General features: G+C 36.7%; 1 protein-coding gene across 7 annotated transcripts in view; it reads left to right on the top strand.

The window, feature by feature from the left end:
- CNOT4 (CCR4-NOT transcription complex subunit 4) overlaps positions 1-23,364 on the top strand; it is a 72,983-nt gene that overhangs the window by 37,632 nt on the left and 11,987 nt on the right. For 3 of the 7 annotated variants that reach the window (XM_065742767.1, XM_065742760.1, XM_065742763.1), the window contains exons 3-11: positions 1,676-1,873; positions 3,558-3,644; positions 4,165-4,266; positions 5,618-5,743; positions 9,973-10,097; positions 13,199-13,354; positions 15,879-15,936; positions 16,206-16,455; positions 18,048-18,545. In XM_065742767.1, the coding sequence (XP_065598839.1) occupies positions 1,676-1,873; positions 3,558-3,644; positions 4,165-4,266; positions 5,618-5,743; positions 9,973-10,097; positions 13,199-13,354; positions 15,879-15,936; positions 16,206-16,455; positions 18,048-18,545 (1,600 nt within the window). Of the gene's footprint in view, positions 1-1,675; positions 1,874-3,557; positions 3,645-4,164; positions 4,267-5,617; positions 5,744-9,972; positions 10,107-13,198; positions 13,355-15,878; positions 15,937-16,205; positions 16,456-18,047; positions 18,546-23,364 lie in introns of all 7 variants that reach the window. The other 4 variants (XM_065742761.1, XM_065742765.1, XM_065742762.1 and 1 more) reach the window with 2 other exon arrangements.

Here is a 23,364-nt window from a genome sequence, read left to right on the forward strand (position 1 = left end):
TGGCCATAGCTATATTCAAATGACCTTACTAAGCTGGGTCCTTATTCATCATCTGATGATCACTGAATGTTCAGTAAGTGAAATCTGCATCAAGTATTCAGTGTTACTTAAGAATGGAATAACTTTGAGGAACACTACAATCTTAAGTATTGTTCTTAAAGGATAATGCGAGTCCTTACGGTGTTTTCATGCAAAGCACTTAAGTGTGTACTTTTGGTTAATGCTAGATATCATAGAAGTTTAAATTCCTTTGTGGTACTAAAAGGTTCCAGAGAACTTGATGTTTGAACTTTCAGTACCACCCACTGAAGTTGACCACAATGTATTTTCAGATGTTGTCTCAAGCATAGTCTAGTGATGCTAGACTTGTGACTTATTAAACTTGAAAGTGGATCTTTGTTTTGTATGCATGTATACTCAGAAAACTGTTAGTTTTAAGAATTTGCTGAGTGGCTCTTTCATTATCAGAATACATGTGTTTAAGCCAAACCTTATTTTCATTTGCTGCTGTAAGTTTTCTCAGGTCATTTAGTATGGTAGTGTTTTGTATTCTAGTATTAATAGATGGCAGTCATGAAAGTTAATATGTTTCTGTTGAAAATTGAAATCTTTGGCTGTTGTAGTACAAGCTAAGAGCTTGGCTCAGCGTGCTAGTCAGCTTAAGTTCTCAAATATTTACCTTAGTGCACGTATCCTGTGCTACTACTCTTTTTTGACTGTCTTCAATGCTTAGAAACATTTTTCTGTATACTTTCTGTGCCTTTGCATTATTTTGTACATAAAGTACAAAATCTAATTTCTTCATATGAAAAAGGTGAGAAAAGTAAGGTACATGACTTGCTTTGTGAAGTAGCGTGGGACAGAAGGCTGTGCACTGTAGTCTAAATGATTGGTCTAAAATACTGCTTTTATGGCAAATAGCTGCATGCTGTACATGAATACAGCAGTCTTTTGAGGTAATGTCAAGGACCTTACTCTTTCTTTTTCTTCTCTGCTGGTTATTTTTGAAATTAAACTCTAGAGTCGGGCCTGTTTGAGAAGTTATCTGTATATCATAATCTTAAGGTTTGAAATACACCTTTGTCCAGGAAAGACAAAGCCCAAGTTTCAAACTGATGAATAAGCATGGAAAAAATACTGTCAAATCAGTGTGCAGTTAACTGTTTTGAAACCTGTCTCTTTGCTCAGGGAAGGTAACCATGTAAAGATTGAGTCATATAATGGTGTTGCTGTTGCCTTGGGCCACTAAAATTATATTTGTACTTCAATTTTGTATCCTGTAGTCTTCATGTTTGTTAACACAGATTTGAGTATATCGAACAACTAGATATAATGTGAATATGCAGAATATTTTCATGCTTCTTAATATGCAGTGTTAGTGAAATCTTAATGGGGTGTGTTGGCTGTCAAGTTGCAGCTGCCTTTAATGTTGCCAGATTGACGAGACAGCTCAGTTAGAATGTGGCTCTTGCTTACATCAGTACTGTACCCATAAAGAGCAGAACTCTTTCTGGAAATCTGCAATATTTACTTAATATGCTACTTTCATTGTTGGTCTTAACAATCAGAACAGTCAGATGGAAGAAAGAAATGCATGTGTTAGAATGTCAGGATTAATGATTTTCAAATGTTGTCTCCTAGATGGGTTGTTTTTAATTGTATTTGTTATATCTAGCCATACCCAGAAGATCCAGCGGTGTACAAACCACTCTCCCAGGAAGAGCTGCAAAGGATAAAAAATGAAAAGAAACAGAAACAAAATGAGAGGAAACAGAAGATATCAGAGAACCGCAAACATTTGGCCAGTGTACGGGTTGTACAGAAGAATCTTGTCTTTGTGGTAGGGTTATCTCAGCGCCTAGCAGACCCAGAGGTGAGCACTTTGGATCTGTAGCTCTTGCTCTTAACTTGCTATCGAGAAACTACTGGGACACCTGTGTCTAGTGGATACTAAATTAACCTGCTTTCAAAAGACTTTCTGATGCTGACTCAGACCTGCTGAAGGCAACTTCTGAGCTTCCTACTCCAGAATATTCAAGGTCAAACTTAGCCAGGCTTTGAGCAGCCTAATCTAGTTGTAGATGTCCCTGTTCATTGCAGGGGAGTTGGACCAGATGACTTTTCAGGGTATGTTCTAACTCAGAGAACTTTGTGAGAATAAACTCACTAGAAGTGATTTGTGTCTTGTTTTTGAGAATAGCAATGCTGTATTTTTTAAGGAAATTGTTCTTTGCATTCCTTTAAAAGAGCCTGATAAGATAAAATGAGCTTAAGGATTTTTTTGTTTTTGTTCATTTGATTTTACTGGATTTGCTGGCAGTACACAGCTCTGTCATGCACAACCTATACTAAAATGGAAGCTAGGTCAAGTTATAAAGAACAAATAAAAGGGTAGGGCAAGTCTATAAAGACAAAAGAAAAAAGCCAGCAGCTAAGGCATACCTAGAAGGAACGTAAGGGTGATGTCATTTAAAGAAAAAATTAGTAAGAGAAGGATCCAGAAAAGAGGATCATTACTCTCTCATTGAAAATAAGCTTAGAATTAGAATGTGAAAGGAGTATACTACAGGATAAGATGTCCTTGAAACTACTGTGCCAACTTGTATTCACTTGCTTGGACTTAAACTGTCTGGAGCGACCTCCGATGTGAGGACTCATGGCTGTCTGAAATCTGGCTTGCCTTTCCCATCACTGTTGCCCCTGCTGAATTACACACTGTCCACCACTCACATCCACTGTGTGGTCTCCATAAGTGTTCGCCAAGCATCAATAAATGTCAGTGGGGGCAATTTCTTTCTCATGAATGACTTCAATTCTACTCCTTTGATTAACAGACACTTCCACTTCAGATGCTGTTCTGTCAGACTGCCCTCTGCTGCCATCTGTGACGCAGCAACAGAATGTAACAGCGTGTTGGTGGGAAGGCCCATCCTCCACTGCTGGCCACTGACATCCATCTGACCCTGACATTGAGGGCCAACACAAAAAGAAAATAAAAGACGTTACTTTTGGAGCAGCCCTTGTATACTGTCTTCCTACACTTAGTCTAGTTTTAAAGAAGGCTATTTAATTGGTTTACTTTTTTAGAGCAAATGAGTGCTTTGCTTAGATCAAATGCTTACATAGAGCAAATGAGTCAGAATTCAGTATTTTGTTCCTGGCAGTTAATGTATCTGAATGCAAATTCAAGGAAATTCTTTTAAGATTGAGAGGAATAGGATTTTGAATTTTTCTTCTAATAATAAAATAGGCATGTACAGGAGAATGAGATGCATGTTACAGAAGCAGGGTTTGAATATTCTGGATTAAAATAAAAAAACAGGGTAAAAATTAAAAAAAAGTGGTAAAACATAATATCTTTCCTTTAAGCTCTTTACTTTAGAAGCAGTGTTTTTTGTATTGTACATAACCATGATTTTCACTGGAAACAAAATCCTCATCTACTTGCTCTGTTCTACTTTTAACAAAAAGCATGTATCTTGTATAGTTGCAGCTCCTAGTTGCATAGATGCACTGACTACTGATAAGCACTTTAACTTTTTGTTTTCTTTTTGTAGGTTTTGAAACGGCCAGAATATTTTGGGAAGTTTGGTAAAATACACAAAGTTGTAATCAATAACAGCACATCATATGCAGGCTCACAGGTAAATCTGTAGACACGCTTGTGATTTTTATTCTTCTAGGGAAAGTACGTTAGTGCAGAGTGTATGTGGAGCTCTCTTATTTCACACTAGGTAGTATGTTAAAGTAATAAAATGAAAAAATACAGTAGTGTAGAATAAGTTACTGTACAAACTGAGGCATTGTCCAAGCAGCCTTAAAGTTCTGTTGGAAGATGCAGAATAAGTAAGAAGATTAAAAATTGGTAGATGGGATTAAAACCTTCAAAGCAGCAGAAGCATGTTCATTTACTATTCTGCATTCGAGGGTCAAAACACCACATCTGCTAAATATTTTTGTAACTTTAAGCAATGTTTTTATACCTATTGTTTTGTTATTTATGCATCACATCTAAATTTGTGTGTTCTCCTGTTTTTGTCACTTTTATTTTCAAAAACATCTGGCCTTGAATATACCAATTTTTTTTTAGTGAGCTACTAGAAGAGCAACTTAATGCACAGGTTTGTCTGAGAAGGAAAAAAATGTGACCTGTTTTCTTTCTAGGGTCCAAGTGCCAGTGCGTATGTAACCTACATCCGGTCAGAAGATGCTCTCAGAGCCATACAGTGTGTCAATAATGTGGTGGTAGATGGCAGAACACTTAAGGTGATAATATTTCCACATTTTCATTTATTATTTGATAGTGCACTAACATCATCGCATCCTGTAAAAGTTATTTGTATAGATGTGCTTGCTTTCTTGAACAGAAATATCCATGTAACTGTGTCATCAAGGCTACTCTTGTTTGTCTGTTTGCTTCATATGTTCTCAAATACTCTTTGCTTCCTTAATTAGACTTGCATTTATTTATTTTTCCTAGTGAACTTAACTTGTTTGCTTTATATCGCTTGTAAAATTGATGGGAATATGAAGGTCTGTGCTCAGTCATCTTAAAATTCAAGCTGTAATATCACATTATTTTAAGTAGGTTTTTTCTTTTTTTTTTTTTTTTTTTTAAAAAGCCTCTCAAAAGCTCTCTGGAAGTGTAAGATTTTCTTCTTCTTGGTATCAGTATAAATGGATAGAGGTTCATAGGTACATTAGGTTGGAAAGGACCTACAAGATCATCTAGTCCAACCATCCTCCTATCACTATCCCTATCCACTGAACTAAATCAAATCCCTTAGCACCTCATCTAAACGCTTCTTGAACAGCGCTGGGGACGGTGCCTCAACCACCTCTCTAGGCAGGCCATTCCAGTGCCTGACCACTCTTTCAGAGAAAAAATGTTTCCTCAGGTCTAATCTAAATCTTCCCCAGCGCAACTTGTGGCCATTCCTTCTCGTCCTGTCATTATTTATCAGGGAGAAGAGGCCCACCCCCTCCTCACCACAACCCCCCTTCAGGAAGTGGTAGAGTGCAATAAGGTCTCCTCTGAGCCTCCTCTTCTCCAGACTAAACAATCCCAGCTCCCTCAGCCGCTCCTCATAAGACTTGTGCTCCAGACCCCTCACCAGTTTTGTTGCCCTTCTCTGAACACGCTCCAGGGCCTCAATGTCCTTCTTGTAGTGAGGGGCCCAAAACTGAACACAGTACTCGAGGTGCGGCTGTACCAGAGCTGAGTACAGGGGGAAAACTTTGACTTGGCCAAATTAGCAACTGCAGAAAGTTTTTGGTTATTTCCTGATCCTGTTACAAAATATTAACCAGTTAAATGCAATACAAACTCCTAACTACTTTCTTAATTTAACTTCTTATGAATGCAAACATTTACTGAGGCTGTGGGGTTTTTTTTGAGATTTATTTAGATTAGATGAAAATAGAAGTACATTCTAACTGTCTAATGCTTGAGCACGTGGGTTTCTCGCAGATTATTATCAGTCCATCTGCATAAAAAATACACTATGTTGGAACTTTGTGAGAATAAACTTTTTTTGTAAATACAGCTTTTTCTTCTGCTGTAAATGATATCTTAACTTCTGATACTTAATTTACCTAATTATTTCTTTTTCTTCAGGCATCACTAGGTACAACAAAATACTGCAGTTATTTTCTAAAAAATATGCAGTGTCCAAAACCAGACTGTATGTATCTACATGAGTTAGGAGATGAAGCAGCCAGTTTCACAAAAGAAGAAATGCAGGTACGTGTAATAAATGGGAAATGTGTGAAATACGGCACATATGTATTTATTTTAGTCCAATATTTCTGTAATGTAGTGTTCTGCAGAATGTTATGGAGTTGAATTTTTCAGTAATTCAAATAACGTGGAGTTAACTACTTGCCCTTCCCTCATACCAGTGTAAAGTAATTTTAAATTTCAGTGAAAGGTTAATAATACATGTGTGGTTTTGTGTATGCGGTCAGTTATCGTGGCTTAACTATTGTATTGTGATGTGACTATGCTATTAGGATTCTGTTATATCTGTTAGCCAGTGAAGGGTATAGAAACCATTTGAACATGCAACACTGAAGGTAACTAAAATAGTGCATGTGAGGTTTTTTTTTATGGCAGCCTCGAGAGCAAAACATTTACCTAGAGCAGAGAAGCAAGTAAATGGATAGCCTTAATTTGTCAATGGTGGTATGTTCTGAAGTCTTGAGTTTGTCCTTCTGTGTGAGGTATGACACAGCTTTTAAATTCAGCTTTAAGTATGCATCCATGTGGTAACTTTTGAATGTGGTCTGTCCATGAAGCAGATGGTCCACACTCCCAGTGTTAGCAGTGTTAGTACACGTGGATTTTTGTGTGGTACACTGATTTAAGGCAGAGAATAAGGAAGCTTGTCTATTAAACGTTTTAACAAAATAGTAGTTATTTCTGAGAATTTATTTTTAATTCAAGAAAATACATTCTGCTTGTTCAGATGAAAAGTTCTTGCTGTATTTCATCAGGTGATTTGGAATAAGAACTAACTTTCAAGAACTTGCAAACCACACAACTTCCTCTGTTAATTTTCCTCTATTTCTACCACCACTTATATCTGTAACAAACAGGAACATGCACTCAGACCTGTACAGGCTCTTCAGTTTCTTACAGAACTGTCAGTCGTGAATTTACTCAATCCATTTTAAGCCTGCCTATACCATCATGTCCACAGCCTTCTGTCCTGAGATGTCGCGAGCTGTTCTGTGAAGTAGTACTTTTTTTTTTGCAGTGTCAGACTGATCTCTAGTTGGTTTTGTCATTTGTCCCTAGTTGTAGCATTGTGGTAATTGCTAAAAGCTAAATGCTTTGTTATATTATCCATAGTTTTTGTGGTGTTCCAAAACTTGGTTTGTACCTCTCTCAGCCTTCTCTCCAAATTGCAGACTTTTTGGTCACTTAATCTTTGGTAAAGCAGTTTCTTCCTTTCAGTGATAATTTTTATTGTTCTTCTATATGCCCTCTGTGTCATCGTTGAGATGCAGAGACTGTACACATTATATTCATAGTGTAAAGGCAGCAAAGCTGAATATAGTGATCCTCAATCAGAATCTTTCCCTATGATGCCCACTACAGATCTGGCTTGATTATCAGCGCATAATGAGCTAGACCTTTCATATCTGTTGACAGTGACTTCAGTATCTCTGGGTTTTAAAAGCCAGTTCAGAGGCCAATACTATGTAAGCATAGTTTTAGATTAACTTTCCAAGTATGTTACCTGATGTGTCTCCGTGGTGAATCTTTGATACTCTTTGGACTGTTCATTGGAGTAGTGGGTTTCTTCTGGAGTTCCTCATTATCAACACTTTACTACCCAAAGGAGTTTAGTATCAACTAAGAATATGCTGTTCACTCCTTTCTCACCCTCACTGATGTTGCATAAAACTTAGGTCAGTCATCATTATTGCTTGCTTCTGCATTCAGTCTTCAGTAAGTCTTACCTTTGCCTTTGTATCTTCAAGCCATGTAATAACCTTTCCTGAACCTCAGGGCAACTTTGTAAATAACCTTTAATATGAAATCTCGTGAAAGGGTTTTTGAAAACTTCATGAAGTCTCTTTATTGATGCTTATTGACACCATTGTGAATGTCCGCATTAGTGAAGCAGGATTTCTCTTTACAGAAGGTGTTCCAACTAATTCTCGAACAGCTTTTATCCATGGACTAAAGTCTTTATTATTTTTTTTTAATGGAGTTTATCATCTTAGCAAGAATGGAGGTTAAACTTGGGAGTCTGATGTTCAGAGGATCTCTTGGTACACCCCTTTTTGTAGAAGTCAGTTACAGAGGTGGTCTGGCAGTGCTCTGACACAGCTGCCAATAAAAACAGTTAGGCTCACTTTGGCTGGCAGTTTAGGTTCACGCTTCATCTTGACTTCTGTATCTTTCTTTCATGTTCCTTATTAGATTACTTAAACTTACAAACTTATTTGATTGTTTTCTTGACAATTATTTGGAAATGAATGACTATTGAAAACTGCTTTGTGTTTTTAGTGTAAGATCTGCTGAAGTCTCCATATTTCTCGTTCTCATTGCTATCAGGGAATTTATATTTACATTCCTCACCACTAAATGGAAAAGGAGGAGAACTGAATGGATAAACTTAATTTCTGTGTTCTAGAATGGTAACAATTAAATATTGTGATGAACTGAAAAGAACTGGTATAACTCCAGGAAGTCGCTGAAAGTGAAGTTGGCAGTTTAGGTGGGATGGGTTAGAGGTACTAGTTTTGGCCTCTGGATTAGTTCATGTGAATAAAAGGTTAGTGGAAGCTTCTTTGCAGGATTTTAATCTTGATTCTTTCTTTCATTTATGTAATGAGTGAGCTTAGGGCTAGCCTGACACTATTGGCCATAGAGTTCATTCTCTTATAACTAAACTGCTAAGCTGAGATCTCAGTGAATGATTGTCCTTGTTTAGCTGTTTAATGTTTGCAGTGTATAGGCTTATGCATCTAAGCAGAAACATTCTATTCTTAGCAGATGGCCAAAGAAGTATTTCTAGGGTATAACGATGAATAAATATTTATATTTAGATGAATCACATTCTAGGAGTAAATTCTTACTCTACTGTAGTACTTATCCACACCCAAGCTAGTATCAAAGAGGGGTAAGAGTGCGTACACTAGATGTTTCAGTGCCCTTTGGGGAATTTATGTAGTGTATGTTAGACATATTAAAAATCAACCAGTAATAGAGAACTAAGTACCAAAAACATTAAGATACTTCTACTGTTTGACTGATTTGGAGAATTTACTCGGAATGGGGTATGGAATGTCTTTCTAATAGCACCCATAAAGCCAAGTTAAAGGGAGCTATTTAGCATGTGGATTTTCTTTTGTTAGGTTTTGTGTGGGGGTTTTTCATTGTTGTTTTGAATCTTGTTTAAAATTTCAAATTTTCCTGCTCAATTTTTTGGTGGCAGAGAAAATGAAATAGTATTCTTGTAAGCTATAGTGTTTCTCTAGGAGGATGACCATATTGCCAATAGACCTACTTCCATTCCTATCCCAACAAAACCTTTATAAAGAGAATAGATTAAGTAATGTACAAATGTTGCTTTTTTATTGCATATGTAGTTTGGGACCCTTCAAATCCATATTAAAGATTCCGTAAGTAACACTTCAGGCTTAAGATTCAGAATGTCTAAATTGTGGCACTTATGCACTTGCTAAAGGTCATCTCTTAATATCGGAAACCTCTAGTTAAAAGCTATTGATTTCATTGTTCAAGTTTGCATCTTGATTAAAATTAAAGTACTTAACTTGCAAACAGTACTTAAGTGTTTTAACACAATGTTATAGGTAAGCTGGACTGAAAAATACTCACTCACCAGACTTAGCATTCTGAAGTTGGATCAGTCCTCAATTTCTGAAAGCAAGAAAATGTTCTCAGTTATTTCAGACAAAATAATTAAATTCTTCAATTACTAGGAGGAATGATTTTTCAATTACTGCTCAGAGCACACTCCTTGTCAGATGTTAGGTAACACCTGCACCACCTCAGTGGTTTTGTATGAAGCCTGTATAGAATGGCTTATGCAGTCAAACTTTGACTGGATACAAACTTTGTTTTTGCTCCTGTCTTCTGAGAAGATTGATATAGTTGATGCATAGAATGCAGATTTGCACTTATCTTTGTGATTAAGATATTTATGATGTAGAGGTTATGTAGTGAAGCTTGTTACTCGAATGGAAGAGAAAGTCTTAACTGGATTGCAACTATTTTTCTGCCTTAGAAACAAAAAATAAATAAACTTGGCTAAAGGCATTTGAGTTATTTCTAGGCAAGCTTTAGGTTTGCTGGGATCACATCAATACTGAGGTTAAGAAACGCATTTGAGTCAGGGCCACCTCTTAAGGTGGTGCAGGTCAATTACTAGGTTTTGAGATGTATACAAGTACTTGAAATTACTGTCCATTCATTGAGTTCCTCTTTCTTTGTAGGCGGGTAAGCATCAAGAATATGAACAGAAACTACTGCAAGAACTATACAAACTAAATCCCAACTTTCTTCAGTTATCTACGGGTACAGTTGACAAGAACAAGAACAAAGTGACAGCACTGCAGAGGTATGATGCGTAAGTACTGATGCTGGACTACTTGGAAACATTTTCTTTCTGGTTACTCCACAGAAAACATTCCTGTTGCATTCCTTAAGTGGCCTTTTCTTTTCAGTGTTTATTATATGAGAAACTTGGATAACACTTATTACTGTTTCATTTTGTTGCAGTAGTTTTTATTCATTAAGTTCTAATAAGATTTCTGTCAATATGAGTACAGTTATACAAATGCGTATGAAAGTCTAAGGTTGTCAGTCCTCCTGAATTATCTGCTCAGATCTTAAATATTAGAAGCTATTAATAAATTCCTCCACTCCTTTTTGTAGGATTCTCATAATAGGATTCTTAAAATGAACTCGGTGGGGTGAAAATGTAAAACTCGTGTGCACCTTGGCCTTGTGATAGTGTGTTGTGTTATGGACCAATTTATCCACTGAATTTTCAGACTGTTTGCCACTGGTAACATCACTGCAGAACAATTTAAGTAAGAAAGGGAGCGCTGTATCTAAAATAAGGTCACTGGAGCTTCAATCCACAGAATACAGTTCTGAGAATTGGTATGCCAAGTGATATGCTAGATTTATTTTCTTGAACTTCCACAGGAAGTGTCTTATACTCTTTGACTGCAAGTGGCCAGGGCCTTCAGTTTGTTCTTTTCTCAAGTACTTGTTACATCTTCATTTCTTATGCATTGGTTCACTGTTGACTTGTCAGGAAGAGTATAACAAAGAAAGTAAACACACTACTTCCTTCATTGTTTGGACATTGATTAGTTCAGACTTCGAACATAAAATAGTAAGAATTTGAAACCTAATTAGATTCAAGCAAGACAAATGAAGATGAGTGACACCCAATATGAGAGAATGTTCTTCTGTCTGAAACTACAGCAAGTATTTAAGCCTCCAGAAAGCAAGTATGAATTGAAGCATGGCCATTCTGTGGTGCTAAAATTTTTTATCACTTCTGAGAAAAATGGTGTTTCTGTAAATGGAACAAGTAATCAGGAGTGGATTTCTCTTCACCTGATTGGCATCACCACACAGCATCTGTTCTTTCCTAACAACTAGGCACCGTCTTGTGGGTTGTAAAGTATGTTTCTTCTTGCAGCTGGGATTTTTAAGTATTTTCTTAAAGTCCTGTCTTACCAGTACAGCATTTTGCTTGTGAGCTGGTGAGTGTATTGTTCTTTACAGCTTTCTGCTGAGTCATGTTTTCATTTGTTTTGATTCACTAATATAATACTAGATCTGTCAGTTTATTGGAACTCTTTGACAACTTTGTGTCAATCATGCTTCTGGCATGCAGGATTTCTTTCACTTCGGAAGAAAACAGTAGTTGGCTTCTGAATATGGATGGATACTTATAAATAAACAATAGGGAAGACAGCGTTTCTTAAACTCAGCAAAAATGCTTTTTCTAGTTTCAAAGATCCTACTCAATTTTTTTTGCCCCTGCTGACTTTTCCCCAAAGAACTGAAACAAAAGTTTTAGTATGCTGGAAGTGGAAGAAATGCTGCTTAGGCACTTACTGGCTTTTCAGAGAAGGCTTTTGGAAGCTTATGGCTGTGAACATAAAAGAAAAACAACAAAAACACGTGTACAAAATGCCACATGAGGCTGTTGACTTCACTTTTCATTTTTATTGCAAAACTGACTTTAATTGTGGATTTTCAAGTTGTAGTAGGGAAGTGACTTTATGTTGTAGTGGGCACAAGTGTATTTGAAGTCTGTTAATGGATTTAGTCTTGTTAAATCTAGACTTGACTCACCTCTGAAGGGGACAATTCGAGACAATATTAAATTACTGCAAGGATGTACAGGTTGTTTTCACTGCTCAGAACCTATCAGCTTGCTATCTCTTTCAAATATTTACAAAGCAAGGATGAAATATGTAAATTGCTTAAGACTCTCATCTGCATGCATGTTGTATAGGTATGTGAGAAGAGGTACAAGTACAATAGCAAGTCTTTGCATACTAATAGGTATTTGAGGTTAGTTAGCAATACCAGTCTTATCTGAATGAAACAGCTATAAACAGTTATGGGAATCTCCAGATCATGACTGTCGATTTATTAAACTGACCTGGATATGTAGAGAAAGTGTTGAACCATGTAGTAAGAACATTAATGAAGGGGCAGCAGAAGAAATGTAAATTTACCAGAAAATATATATTTTTGAAAGCTTTGTAGTTACAAAAAACAGCATTTGAACTATAGTACATGAACACTGAAAGTAGCATCATAATGGAAACAAATGAAAAGCTGAAGCTAATAAAAAAAAGTGGAGATGGTAAAGACAAACCTTTCATATTGACGCTTTAGATTATTTTAGATTATTACAGATTATTGGATGAAAGTGTACTTGAATGCACTTGGTTACAGATGATATTCCAGCATACTTCAATTTGTGTAAAAAAGCAACAATTTTCAGTGATACTTTTGGCTTTGAGTCTTCTGAAATTTTCAGATCGGATGAATGTGTTCTCTGAAATGGAATTTAATGAGTCTTTGTTATAAAAGAGGAGTAATTATATCTCTTAACTGGAAGAGAAATGAGCAGTATCTTGAATGAAAAATGTTCATCTGACTGGTCTCTTAGTCCATTAGTAATGCTGCAGACCCTTGTGCAGGAATAAAACTTAATCTGAGCGAGGCTTGATAGGTCCTGAAATGTAAAAGTTTTTTTCTTAAAAATGGTTTAGTTTATGACTTAAATGACTCAAAATGCTTATAGGATAAAACCAGTAACTCAAAATGAGGTGTATGTAGGTCTGGATAGTTGAAACTGTCAGTGTGTTTTTGGGTTTTTTGTTTTGTTTTTTTTTTCTCTTAAGTGAACATGTTCAGACTCCAGCATTGGCAGTGCAGTAATCTATCCAGTGAAGAAAACAGAGTTCTGCCCAGTTTTCTTTCTCCCTTTTCTACCCCCTCAGTTCTTTTTTTTTTTTTTTTTTAAATCATCACCATTTTAAATTATAATATCCAGATACATCTGTTCTTATGGATTATCTGGTGCAAGGATTCATTTCCTCAGCTCTTACAATTTTTAAAAACACTTTCTTCATAACTTGAACTCTTTTTTTCTTTTTTTTAACTCTTGCCTTTTTCCAGACCCAACAGTAATAACAAAGATGCCTGGCCATCATTACAGAGTTCAAGTAAATCAGCCAACGGCTTAACAGTGGAACACAGGAAAACGCCTCCTATATTAGAAAATGGCACAGACCCAGAACACATGACTCCAGATGGTGCAGACTCAGATTTCGGGTAATTGTGCTGCCTTTTGTACTTCAGATAGCTTGTTCTCTCTCACTGACTGGTGTGGAGGGAATCATTCTCCAGTCTTTGGTTGGAGAACTGGATTCAAATCCTGATCAGGACGTAGAAAGCCAGGCTTGGGTTAGCCCACATTGAAAAGGCTGATTGGCAGACACTGCAGGAGAACCCTCGTATTGCTAGAGAGGGTACAGGTACAGGCTGAGGGGAGCTGCATAATCAGGGCATCAACAGCTTATATAGTGGCCTGCAGCAGTGCTCGGTCCTAGCCAAAACTGAAACTTCCAGTTCTATACAAAACCACAAAATCTTCCAAAAAATAACATGTCAGTTGCTGTACATCAGGAGACTTAATACTAAAAAAACCCTCAAGAGAAGGAAACTAAACACTAGGTTGAATATTTGTCATCACTTCACTGTAATGTTCCAAAAAACACAACTGCAGAGGTAATGATTCCATGATTTTTAATCAGTAACAGGAGCAATAAGACAGGGCATTCAACTGAGGCTTCTGTGTGCAAAGCAAGTAATTAATCTGCCTGCAGTGACTTCTTTATCATTGACCAATTTTTTTTTTTGCCCAGTTTTGGTGCCTCCTTTGCATAGAATTGTTTTCTCCCATTACAAGCATCGCTTGCACTTAGATCATACTGTTCCTCTTTTTTACTGGACTAAATTGTTTGGGCCTGTTCAGAGGTTGAGTGGGAAAATAACAAGGTAAATATTAACATTTCAAGAATTAGTACTGTTGATGAGGCAGCTGATCTTCATATTAAGGCAGCATTGAGCTGATTCTGAGTGCTGTAAGTGGTACCTTCTTAGATGTAATATCAGTTCAGCTGAGATGTGGACAGATCGTATGGTTGCATCTCACAATTAACATGTAGCTTCTTCTTCACCTTTGCTATACGTTCTTTCCAGAATATAAGTAAAATATGATGACCAGTCGGTAGTGAATCACACTCATTCTTGAGGATTGAGAAGCATATTTTAAAATAAAAGGCTCCTTAAGCAGGTTTAGGCATAATGCTCATTGTCTTTCTGTATCTGTTGCTATTAACAGTTCTGTTGCGTAGCTTCAAGCTGTTGTTTTGTGACTTCATGTCAGAGGCTTTGAGAAAATATCTGAAACATGGGCTCTGCAATCAACTTTCTTTGGTTAATGAATTCTACAGCAAACTGCTGTAGGTATTCAGGAGCTACTAGCGTAAGGGAGTTTATTCAAGTGGAAGAACTTTAATAGTTTTTCAGCCACCAGGTACTCCAGGAAGTCTTTACTGGAGTAATACCTGATTGCAAATATTACTCTGATTTTTCTTTCGTAGTAGTAAATACTTGACCTTCAATTACCTTTGAAATACCAGCTCTGTATTTATTGATGACTAACTTTTATACAATTTCTTTAGAATGGAGAAGAATTAATCCTACTGACTTTAGTTATTCTGAGAGGAGAAGAACAAATATGTGTGGAGAAGCAAGTTTTTGAGTTTGGGACTTTTCTATGTGGCTTTATGCAATGTTATGCTTTCCAACAGCAAGGAGCATTTGACAACAAAGCATAGCTAGAATCTGAGATCTGCACCCAGTTAAAATGTCTTCTATATTTATATTTACTTTGCATTAGCAGGTTATGCCTGTAGTTTGTCACATTCACAAGAATCTTACCTCTGGTTGTTGTCTATAGGACCAGTGTTCTGGGCTGTGTAGTCAGATGCTTGTGTGTATTATCGTACGAGAAGAAAATATTTTTCAGCTGAAAATCTCTGCATTAGAGTTTAAGTTAAACTTTTATCATTTCGTTATTGTGGTGTTTAGTATAATTAAGGCTGTTCACAAGTGCCTGTCAAATCTTGAATTCTGAGGTGTGCCATTTTAGCTGAGTCATGTTAATTCTCAATAAATGCCTTTCTGAGGTGGCTTTCTGCAGTACCTTCTCTTCACATTTATTGGCAATTTTTTTTTTATTTTCCTGCATTTTTCCCCTTCTGTCATCTCTATCAATTGTCTCACATTAAACTAATTTTTATTAGGTAAAGCTTTAAGGCTGACAGGAAGCTTGACTTACCACCAGGATTAAGTAGCTAATATAATCTCTTCTTTCCCTAGATTAATTTAGGAGTTGTATGGGAACTGGCAACTTAGGTATTCAGAAAACAAATCTATTCCTGAGTTTTGCTCCAATAATAGAATAGATAGAACTGATTACAAGTGGTATACTGCTGTAGTACCTGAGTCCTTTTTTTGAGTGGCAAAGAGTTACTCTGAAGATGCTTAACTTTTCTTTTGTCCCATAACAGGGTATTCCACAAGCAGAGTGGAGTGTGGTGGGAAGAAATGTTATATGGCATATGTTTACAACTAAAGTCTCAAAGGGTTGACTTTTTTCCTTGTTAACTGCCCCAATTTAATTTTGGTTTGTTTTTATTTCAAGGCTTTTCTATCACTGCAAAAATCAAATGTTGATGTTCACGTTAAATACTTGAGTGACTTACTCTTTCCCTTCCCACTCCTGCAGCCCTATCGACAAACCTTCAGATTCCCTCAGTATAGGAAACGGTGACAGCTCCCAGCAGGTAAGACAGAGAAATCCTGTGAACACACAAATTGAGTTCGTTTGGTTTGGTGCAGCTTATACTTTGAGAGGCAGATACTTTCTGAAATGTAGAATAATTTTAAACAAAACTAAAATATCCTACTGCTAAGTTGATTTAATGTTAAACATCATACTGAATGATACAACTAAATTAAATGTAGCTGAAAGTTTTGAGAATTTTCAACTGTTAATGAAGAATATGTATGAACTCTTATGACCTAATTGTCTCTCTTCCTCCTTTATCTGTAGATAACAAACAGTGACACACCTTCCCCACCGCCTGGTTTAACAAAGCCCAATCCGGTCATACCCATCAGTTCATCTAACCACAGTGCACGGTCTCCTTTTGAAGGAGCTGTAACAGAATCACAGTCGCTCTTCTCTGACAACTTCCGGCACCCTAACCCCATCCCCAGTGGGCTTCCTCCATTCCCCAGCTCTCCACAGACTTCAAATGACTGGCCTACAGCACCAGAACCACAGAGCCTCTTCACATCAGGTATGCGCAGCTCCACGCCCAGCTTCTACTGCTTGTGTACTGCTTGCTTTTGCAACTGATGTCTAAAATTAAACTCTAGGATATACTTTATATCACTCAGTTCAATTCACAAAAGTTTATGGTATTTTACTACTGTACAAATGAATTGCATTTACATAAAATGTCTTCTGAAAGAAACTTCCAGAGTTTTCCAACTGTGTGATTAAGTAATCTGACCATTTGCTTTCGTCTTTCTTAGCCGTATGCCCACTTGTGTGCATCAAAATTCCAAATTTTCTTTGGTATCCTATGTAGTTATCTGAAGATGAATAATCTTTTTGAAGTGAGATTGTATATATTCAGAAAAGATAAAAGTGCAGTTAATTGCAGTAACTGAAAGGCATAAAATACCTCTTCACTTGAATGAAACAGCTTTTTAGATGTACTGATACAGTCTTGGGAATAGTTAACAGTATTTTAGAGTTCACAAATTAGGAACCTGAGAAGTGGTAGAAAATTAAATGAAACAAGAGTGTAATGATACTTTTATATCTGTTAGTTTAGTGACTAATCTTTTAATGCTTCTCTCCCTTCTGGGAAATGTTTTTAAATAATACTGTCAAGAAAATAACGTGCTGTGAAGATACTGTGCATGCAATATTGTAAAGATTAAGTAGCAGTGGGAGACAATGTCCAGGTAGCAGAAATTGTTCTATAGTTAATAAAAATGTTACAGTAAGAATGCAAAGGACAGGGTTTTTTGTCTGTCCAGCAACTTTTTAATTCTGGAAATGGAATTATAGATTTTTTTTGAGAGAGAGAGGATACAAGACTTAAGCAGCAGTCTAGGTTCCTTACCAGCAGAGGGAGTTAATGTAAGTGATGCTACCTTGTACTTTGCTTTCTTCACTTCAGATGTAAGGAGAAATATTGTGAAAATAGAATTGGCATGCTCTAAACCTGAACTAAAAAACTTAAGCAGTATAATGAAATAAAGTGCTAATTGAAAATTCAAGACTCATTTTTCTGCAGTGCTGCTTAAGAATATTTAATAGTATCTTGCAATGCAGTGCCTTATTTCCTTTGTTTAATCAAAGTACATACTTAAGATTTCGGCTTTTTTTCTATAATAGCAGATGGTTTTTCTTTTTTAATTATCACTCAGAAGTATCTGAGAGAGATTATCCCACTCCACTCTTTATCACACCCAGTTTCTTGCACAGCATTAATACTTAAAACATTGAGCTGAATAGCAACTTTAAACTCTGGTTACATATCTCTTCAGTAACTGGATGTTAAGTATGTTATAACATTTACTGGTCTCTTTCTACTCTGCTTTTCCTAAAAAAAACTGATTTGACAACAGCTTTTATGCAGTTGAAGGAGTTATGCAGTAAAACTACTACTTGCTATTCTACTACTTTAGCTGAAGTAGAAATTTTGGCTTTTGCCTGAAAATGGAGTTCTGAAAATGAATAAATTGTCTTTGAGCAATTTACAAACAAACGTTATGTGAAGGATAGACTGGCAACAGTAAAACACTCTAAGGCTGAGATTTTTCTGTGGACAGCAACTTACTAATCCTTGTTCTAAATCTTATTCCTCTCCAACAGAAACTATACCAGTATCTTCCTCCACAGACTGGCAAGCGGCTTTTGGGTTTGGTTCCTCCAAACAGCAAGAGGACGACTTAGGATTTGATCCCTTTGACATCACCCGCAAAGCCTTAGCAGACCTGATTGAGAAGGAACTGTCAGTTCAAGACCAACCTTCCCTCTCGCCCACATCTCTTCAGAACCCTTCCCCACACACTACAACTGCCAAAGGGCCAGGCTCTGGATTTCTGCATCCTGCTGCACCCGCAAATGCCAACTCTCTCAGTAGCACCTTTCCAGTCATGCCACAGAGGTTCCCACAGTTTCAGCAACATCGAGCAGTTTACAACTCCTTCAGTTTTCCAGGCCAAGCAGCTCGCTATCCTTGGATGGCCTTTCCACGCAATAGCATCATGCACTTGAACCACACAGCAAATCCCACCTCAAATAGTAATTTCTTGGACTTGAATCTCCAACCACAACACAGCACAGGTCTGGGAGGGATCCCTATATCAGGTAGGTGAATCAGGACACCCGTGAATGTGATGTATTTCATGCTTTCAGCTTAGAGCTCTGAGTCAGGGCAGGAAAGGGAAATAGCCAGCTACAAGTCGTAGAACTGTATCTCTTAACTATCATACTAGGCTTATGAAGAGAAATTGAACATCATTTTAAATATGCCCTCTCTGTGGTTTTTTTTAAGTGGATGTTTAGCCTTGTAACATTGAGCTTTATAAGGAAGGTGGAGTATTCTGTGCCCATTTAATTTTGTGCCTAAACAGATTGGTATTTTGGTTCTTCATTCTTGCAAGACTGGGCTTTCCTTAAAATTAGTAAGTAGGCCCTGAAAGTGCATTGTGACTGTGTTGGTGTGCAGGTGCTGATCAGAGTTCCTAAAATTGGAAAAAAAATTATGATAATTTGTGCCTGATGTCTTGGCTGGGGTTGTTCCCTCTTGAGTGTAACCAAATGACTGAATAATAAAGCATTCATTGCTGTTCATTCCTGTACTTCAGACGGCCTTAATGTTATGATAATCTTTCACTGATTGGATGCTTGCAATGTGTGTTAGAGGATTCGTCCTGATTGTGAGGGCTGTGATGTTTGAATAAATGTGCAGTTGCACCATTCCAGACTGCCCTGGGTGAATTGATAAGCTCTTACAGTAAACATTACAACTGAGGAACTAACTGTAATAATCATTGTTCTGATTAAAAGTTCACTTCTGGAATTTGAAATCTTTCCATGGTTACTACATACCTTGGCCCATGCAAGTTCTCTTTTCCTAGTAGGGAAAAAAATGTTAGTTTTATAGTGAACTACAAGTAGAAACTCTGTAAGCTCTTAGTACCCTTGATGTGAAGAAAACTGCTGCTTGAGATGTTGTTGATGTGTTGGGTTTTTTGTTGTTGGATTTTGAGATGTATCAGCTCTACTGTGAGATAGTGACCTAGAAGGAGCTACTTGGTTTTTATGCTCTGATATAGGAGCTGTTTTTGGCTGTTATTTCTCTGTTGTTTGTCCTCTTTGGAGGCTTGTTGAAGCTACAGTACTGAGCTAGGGTTCTTCAGCTGATTCATAATATAACCATTTAGTCCAGAGGGCAAATGTAAGTAGTTCAAAAGTCTTTATGCTGGCAGAGACAAAGGTTTTAAACAAAAAATACTGGTTATGCTGAAATGTTGGGAGAGGAGTTTGTTGTTTTGTTTTTTTTTTTTTACATGGAATTAAAAATGTAGTGTTGTAAGAGAGCAAATTGTTGCTCTCTAAACTACGAAGAACTTGTAAGAACATTACAAGCCATAGTTTTGACTTTACCTCGAAGTTCTAAAGCCTGCGAATCATAGAGCTGGTAACAATGCTGTCTTGTGGACAAGAGGGCAGGAAAAATTGTTCAGTGTTGAAAAATTGTCTGTTTCAGTACTGGTTATTTCTAAGCTTGTAAGAAGTATTCTTTAAATTGTTATTTTAATTAATTTTAGCAACTCGATAGTGGGTTTCTTTGTAGATCTTTGCATTGCTCCTTGAAGAGCCAGTTGTGTGTTCCTGTTTGATAACACATGGCCCATTGTGTGTGCTTTCCCTGTATGTTTTAAGGTTACAGGAATTATACTTAAGTCTATCCATTTTTGTATGCAACTGCTAGAACCAGTTGATCTCTATATCTTTGGCAGTTACAGTGCTAAGAATGGAAAACAAACATCTGCTGTAGTCTCTATGGAAAGTTCCTTTGTATTGGTTTTAGGCGTTTGTAAACACTTGCCTAGTTCACAGTTAGCACCAGTTGCTGCTGTGCAAATGCTCCTCAGCTGATCTGCGTGTTAGCTCTAATGAAATATGAAAAAGTCTACACAGAAACAGGTTTGCTTTTATATTCATATTGTAAGACTCAAGCTGATCTGGTGTTGCTTGTGAGTTATAGCTTGTTATTTGTGTAATATGTAGTACCTTGGATTTCCTGCAGTGATTCTAACTGCAAATAATTTGAAAATCAGGGGGTGCCCATGAGCTGCTTGTTTTGATATGCTGACTTGATAGTTTTCAATTTATTAAATATATTTTCAAATCTGTATTTAGCATTCAAGCCTCTCAACAAATCCTTTTTTCAAAGAATAATACCAGTTCCTTATGCTTGCTTTTAATCCATCAGCAGCAGGTATGTAATTGTAGGACTTCCCAAGTTTCCCTGTTTGATTTACAGATTCACCTACTTCATGGGCTTACAGGGAGGGAAGTTCTACACCAATAAAGAAACCACGGAAAGAGGACTTTATTAGTGGTTTATAGCAGACTCTAACTGACCTAAAAAGGCTACTATGTATGTTGCTATACCCATTCAGTGGTATGGAGAGATTAATTGTAATACATCTAGTGCTTCTCTTGTTAGGTTTTTCCCTAGTCTGTATTAGGGTGTTTTAGAAAATGTCATCAACTCAGCTGTTTCAGCAAAAGAAACCAAGTGTAAGCAAAACTTAGATTGTTTTCTAGCAGAGATCCTTGCTTCCTGTCAAAGTTGTGCATTTCCTAAGATTTTTGTTCAATTTTTACAGGGCAAGTTATACTTGACCTGTCCTTAAAATAATGGAAGACATTATTTTCTATGCATCATCTGATTAGTTAGCTTGTTGTGGTTAACCAGCCCTTTTCTTGTTTTTCATTTATGTGAAAACAAGCCACTTTTACACTCTTCTTAAAACCTCGTTTTGAGGTTTTTTAAATCCTAAATTTAGTTGCTTTCATTTAAATATAAGCTTTAAAAATACAAATATATGAAGAAAACAATGTAATCGGAACTCCTGCTGCTTTTTCTTTACGTAGGCATTAGTATTCACGTGAATGTGAAGTATTCATGTTTGGCATATGATATGTAATATTCTGAAGTGGCCTTTTGTCTATTCTCAAATGATATGAACCTATGATATCTGTGCTGTGTTTATACCTCCACATATTCAAGTAGTTTTGTTCCATGAAGCACAATAGATTTAAATGCGAGGATGCAGGCCCTACCTAGTATTTTTAAGCTCTCATTTAAAAATAATTTGTGTGGTCTCTTTCTCAGAAGTAGTATTTATTAATCTTACTCTACTGTTTCCAGTGAAATGACACCATTATACTGACTTCATAATAAAATTGTTTATACTTGAAATTTGCCATACTCATCAGAAATGTCTGTCCCCAGTCTTTACAAGAACTTTTTGACTGTTCGAATCGAATTGAATCTTGCCCTCTCTCCCTCAGAAAATGATTTTCATAAAACAGATGATGGATAGGTCCCACTGTAAAGGAACTACAGTTCAGGCTACAGTTGCTGTTCTCTGAGGAGGGATGGGTTAGAAGGTTTACGGTATAATTAAAACTATGGATGTGCTTTAGGAGAAAAGTTTGGTGCTGACTTTCCAGACAGCTTGCCTGTTGCTAAAAACAGTATTAACCTAGATTGTTTTGTTGTCCTTTATTCTTCAGGTAAAGCCAAAGGAAAGATGCACTGACAGCAATACAATTGGGTGGACGTTATACTATTTTTTAAGTACTACTTTAGCCTATCAGGAAGCCTTGTACTTTGATAACTAATACACTGTTGTCTTTGCTACTGTGCCTGGTGTTATATTCTAATGTTGCAAATATGGCAACAGATGCAGAATGGAGTAGATCCCACATTAACAGTGTATTTAAAATTAGCCAGTTAAAAGTAGAATAATCTGGAAACTAGTCACCCTTTCCTGTAAGTTTTATGTAAGATGGGAGTAATTCTGAAACACTGGCTGTTATTTCATACATTAATTTCATAATTATCCTGAATTTAATTCCAAACGAAAGGATAACTGTAAGAACTTCTCAATTCTGTAACGAGATGCCTGAATTCTGTTTTTTCCAAGATTAATTCTATACCATATTGTGTGTATATTCTTTCTGCATATACTAGGAATCTAAAATAGATTAAATAGTCAACTGTGTATAGAGAGAGGTAGAAAACATAAAGAATTAAAGCGTGTTTAGAGTAGGGGAAGAATTTTTATCTGTTGTATTTGAAGATAACAGCTGTAAAATCCATTGAATTATTTAATCCATGAGGCTTAACTAGAGATTGCAGCAGACTGAGTTGTTCGTGGAATTTCAAAATGAATCTTGAATGTCATAAGCATTTAGAGGTGGAAATAGTCGGTAAATCCAAATATTGTTCTATCAAGGGCTTTTTATTATTGTAGCTTGTCTCTTTAATATGCACAATTTAACTGATGGAATTATGCATATGTAATGACTGAGCCAATAAATAGGTGGATGGATCTGTTGCTAGGTTTGGGTGCCATCCAGCAGTTGTTGCAGTAATGGCATCACATACCTTACTAAGGCGCTGATTATCATGTACTCTTTAGAGTCTTGCCTACATTTGGATTTAAGTCCTGAGCTTTTCCATGCTCAAACAGCTTTACTTGCTTGCATCTTCTCCTGATTCTATGTTCTTAGCTATCGAGCTCATCTTGAATACCAAATCCTTTCTTGTCTAATGCCACCTTTGGGGCAAGGTTTGAGTGAAAGAAGGAAGCATTGTAGTATGTTGTTAATGACTATTGTTTTAAAGACCTTATTTGGACCATGGAGAAGGGTGAGGTGTCAGAACTAGCACTGTTCTTTAGTACTGAGTCTTTGACTTGGTGTTTTCCCAAAATAAATATGTATTTCCGTTTAGGACACAAATTCCTTTTGGACTTTGTCTCCTGTCCAGGTTGGTACTTAATAACAAAACCATGACTTGTTTTATACGGAGGCAAAAAAAGAAAAGCACTGAAATGACAGCATAGGTGCTGACCTTTTTCTGTAGTTTTTGGCTTAACAA

The sequence above is a fragment of the Cyrtonyx montezumae genome, unplaced genomic scaffold (genome assembly GCF_038088225.1).
Source record: "Cyrtonyx montezumae isolate F1298 unplaced genomic scaffold, pur_monq_1.0 scaffold_3, whole genome shotgun sequence".
Taxonomy (NCBI): domain Eukaryota; kingdom Metazoa; phylum Chordata; class Aves; order Galliformes; family Odontophoridae; genus Cyrtonyx; species Cyrtonyx montezumae.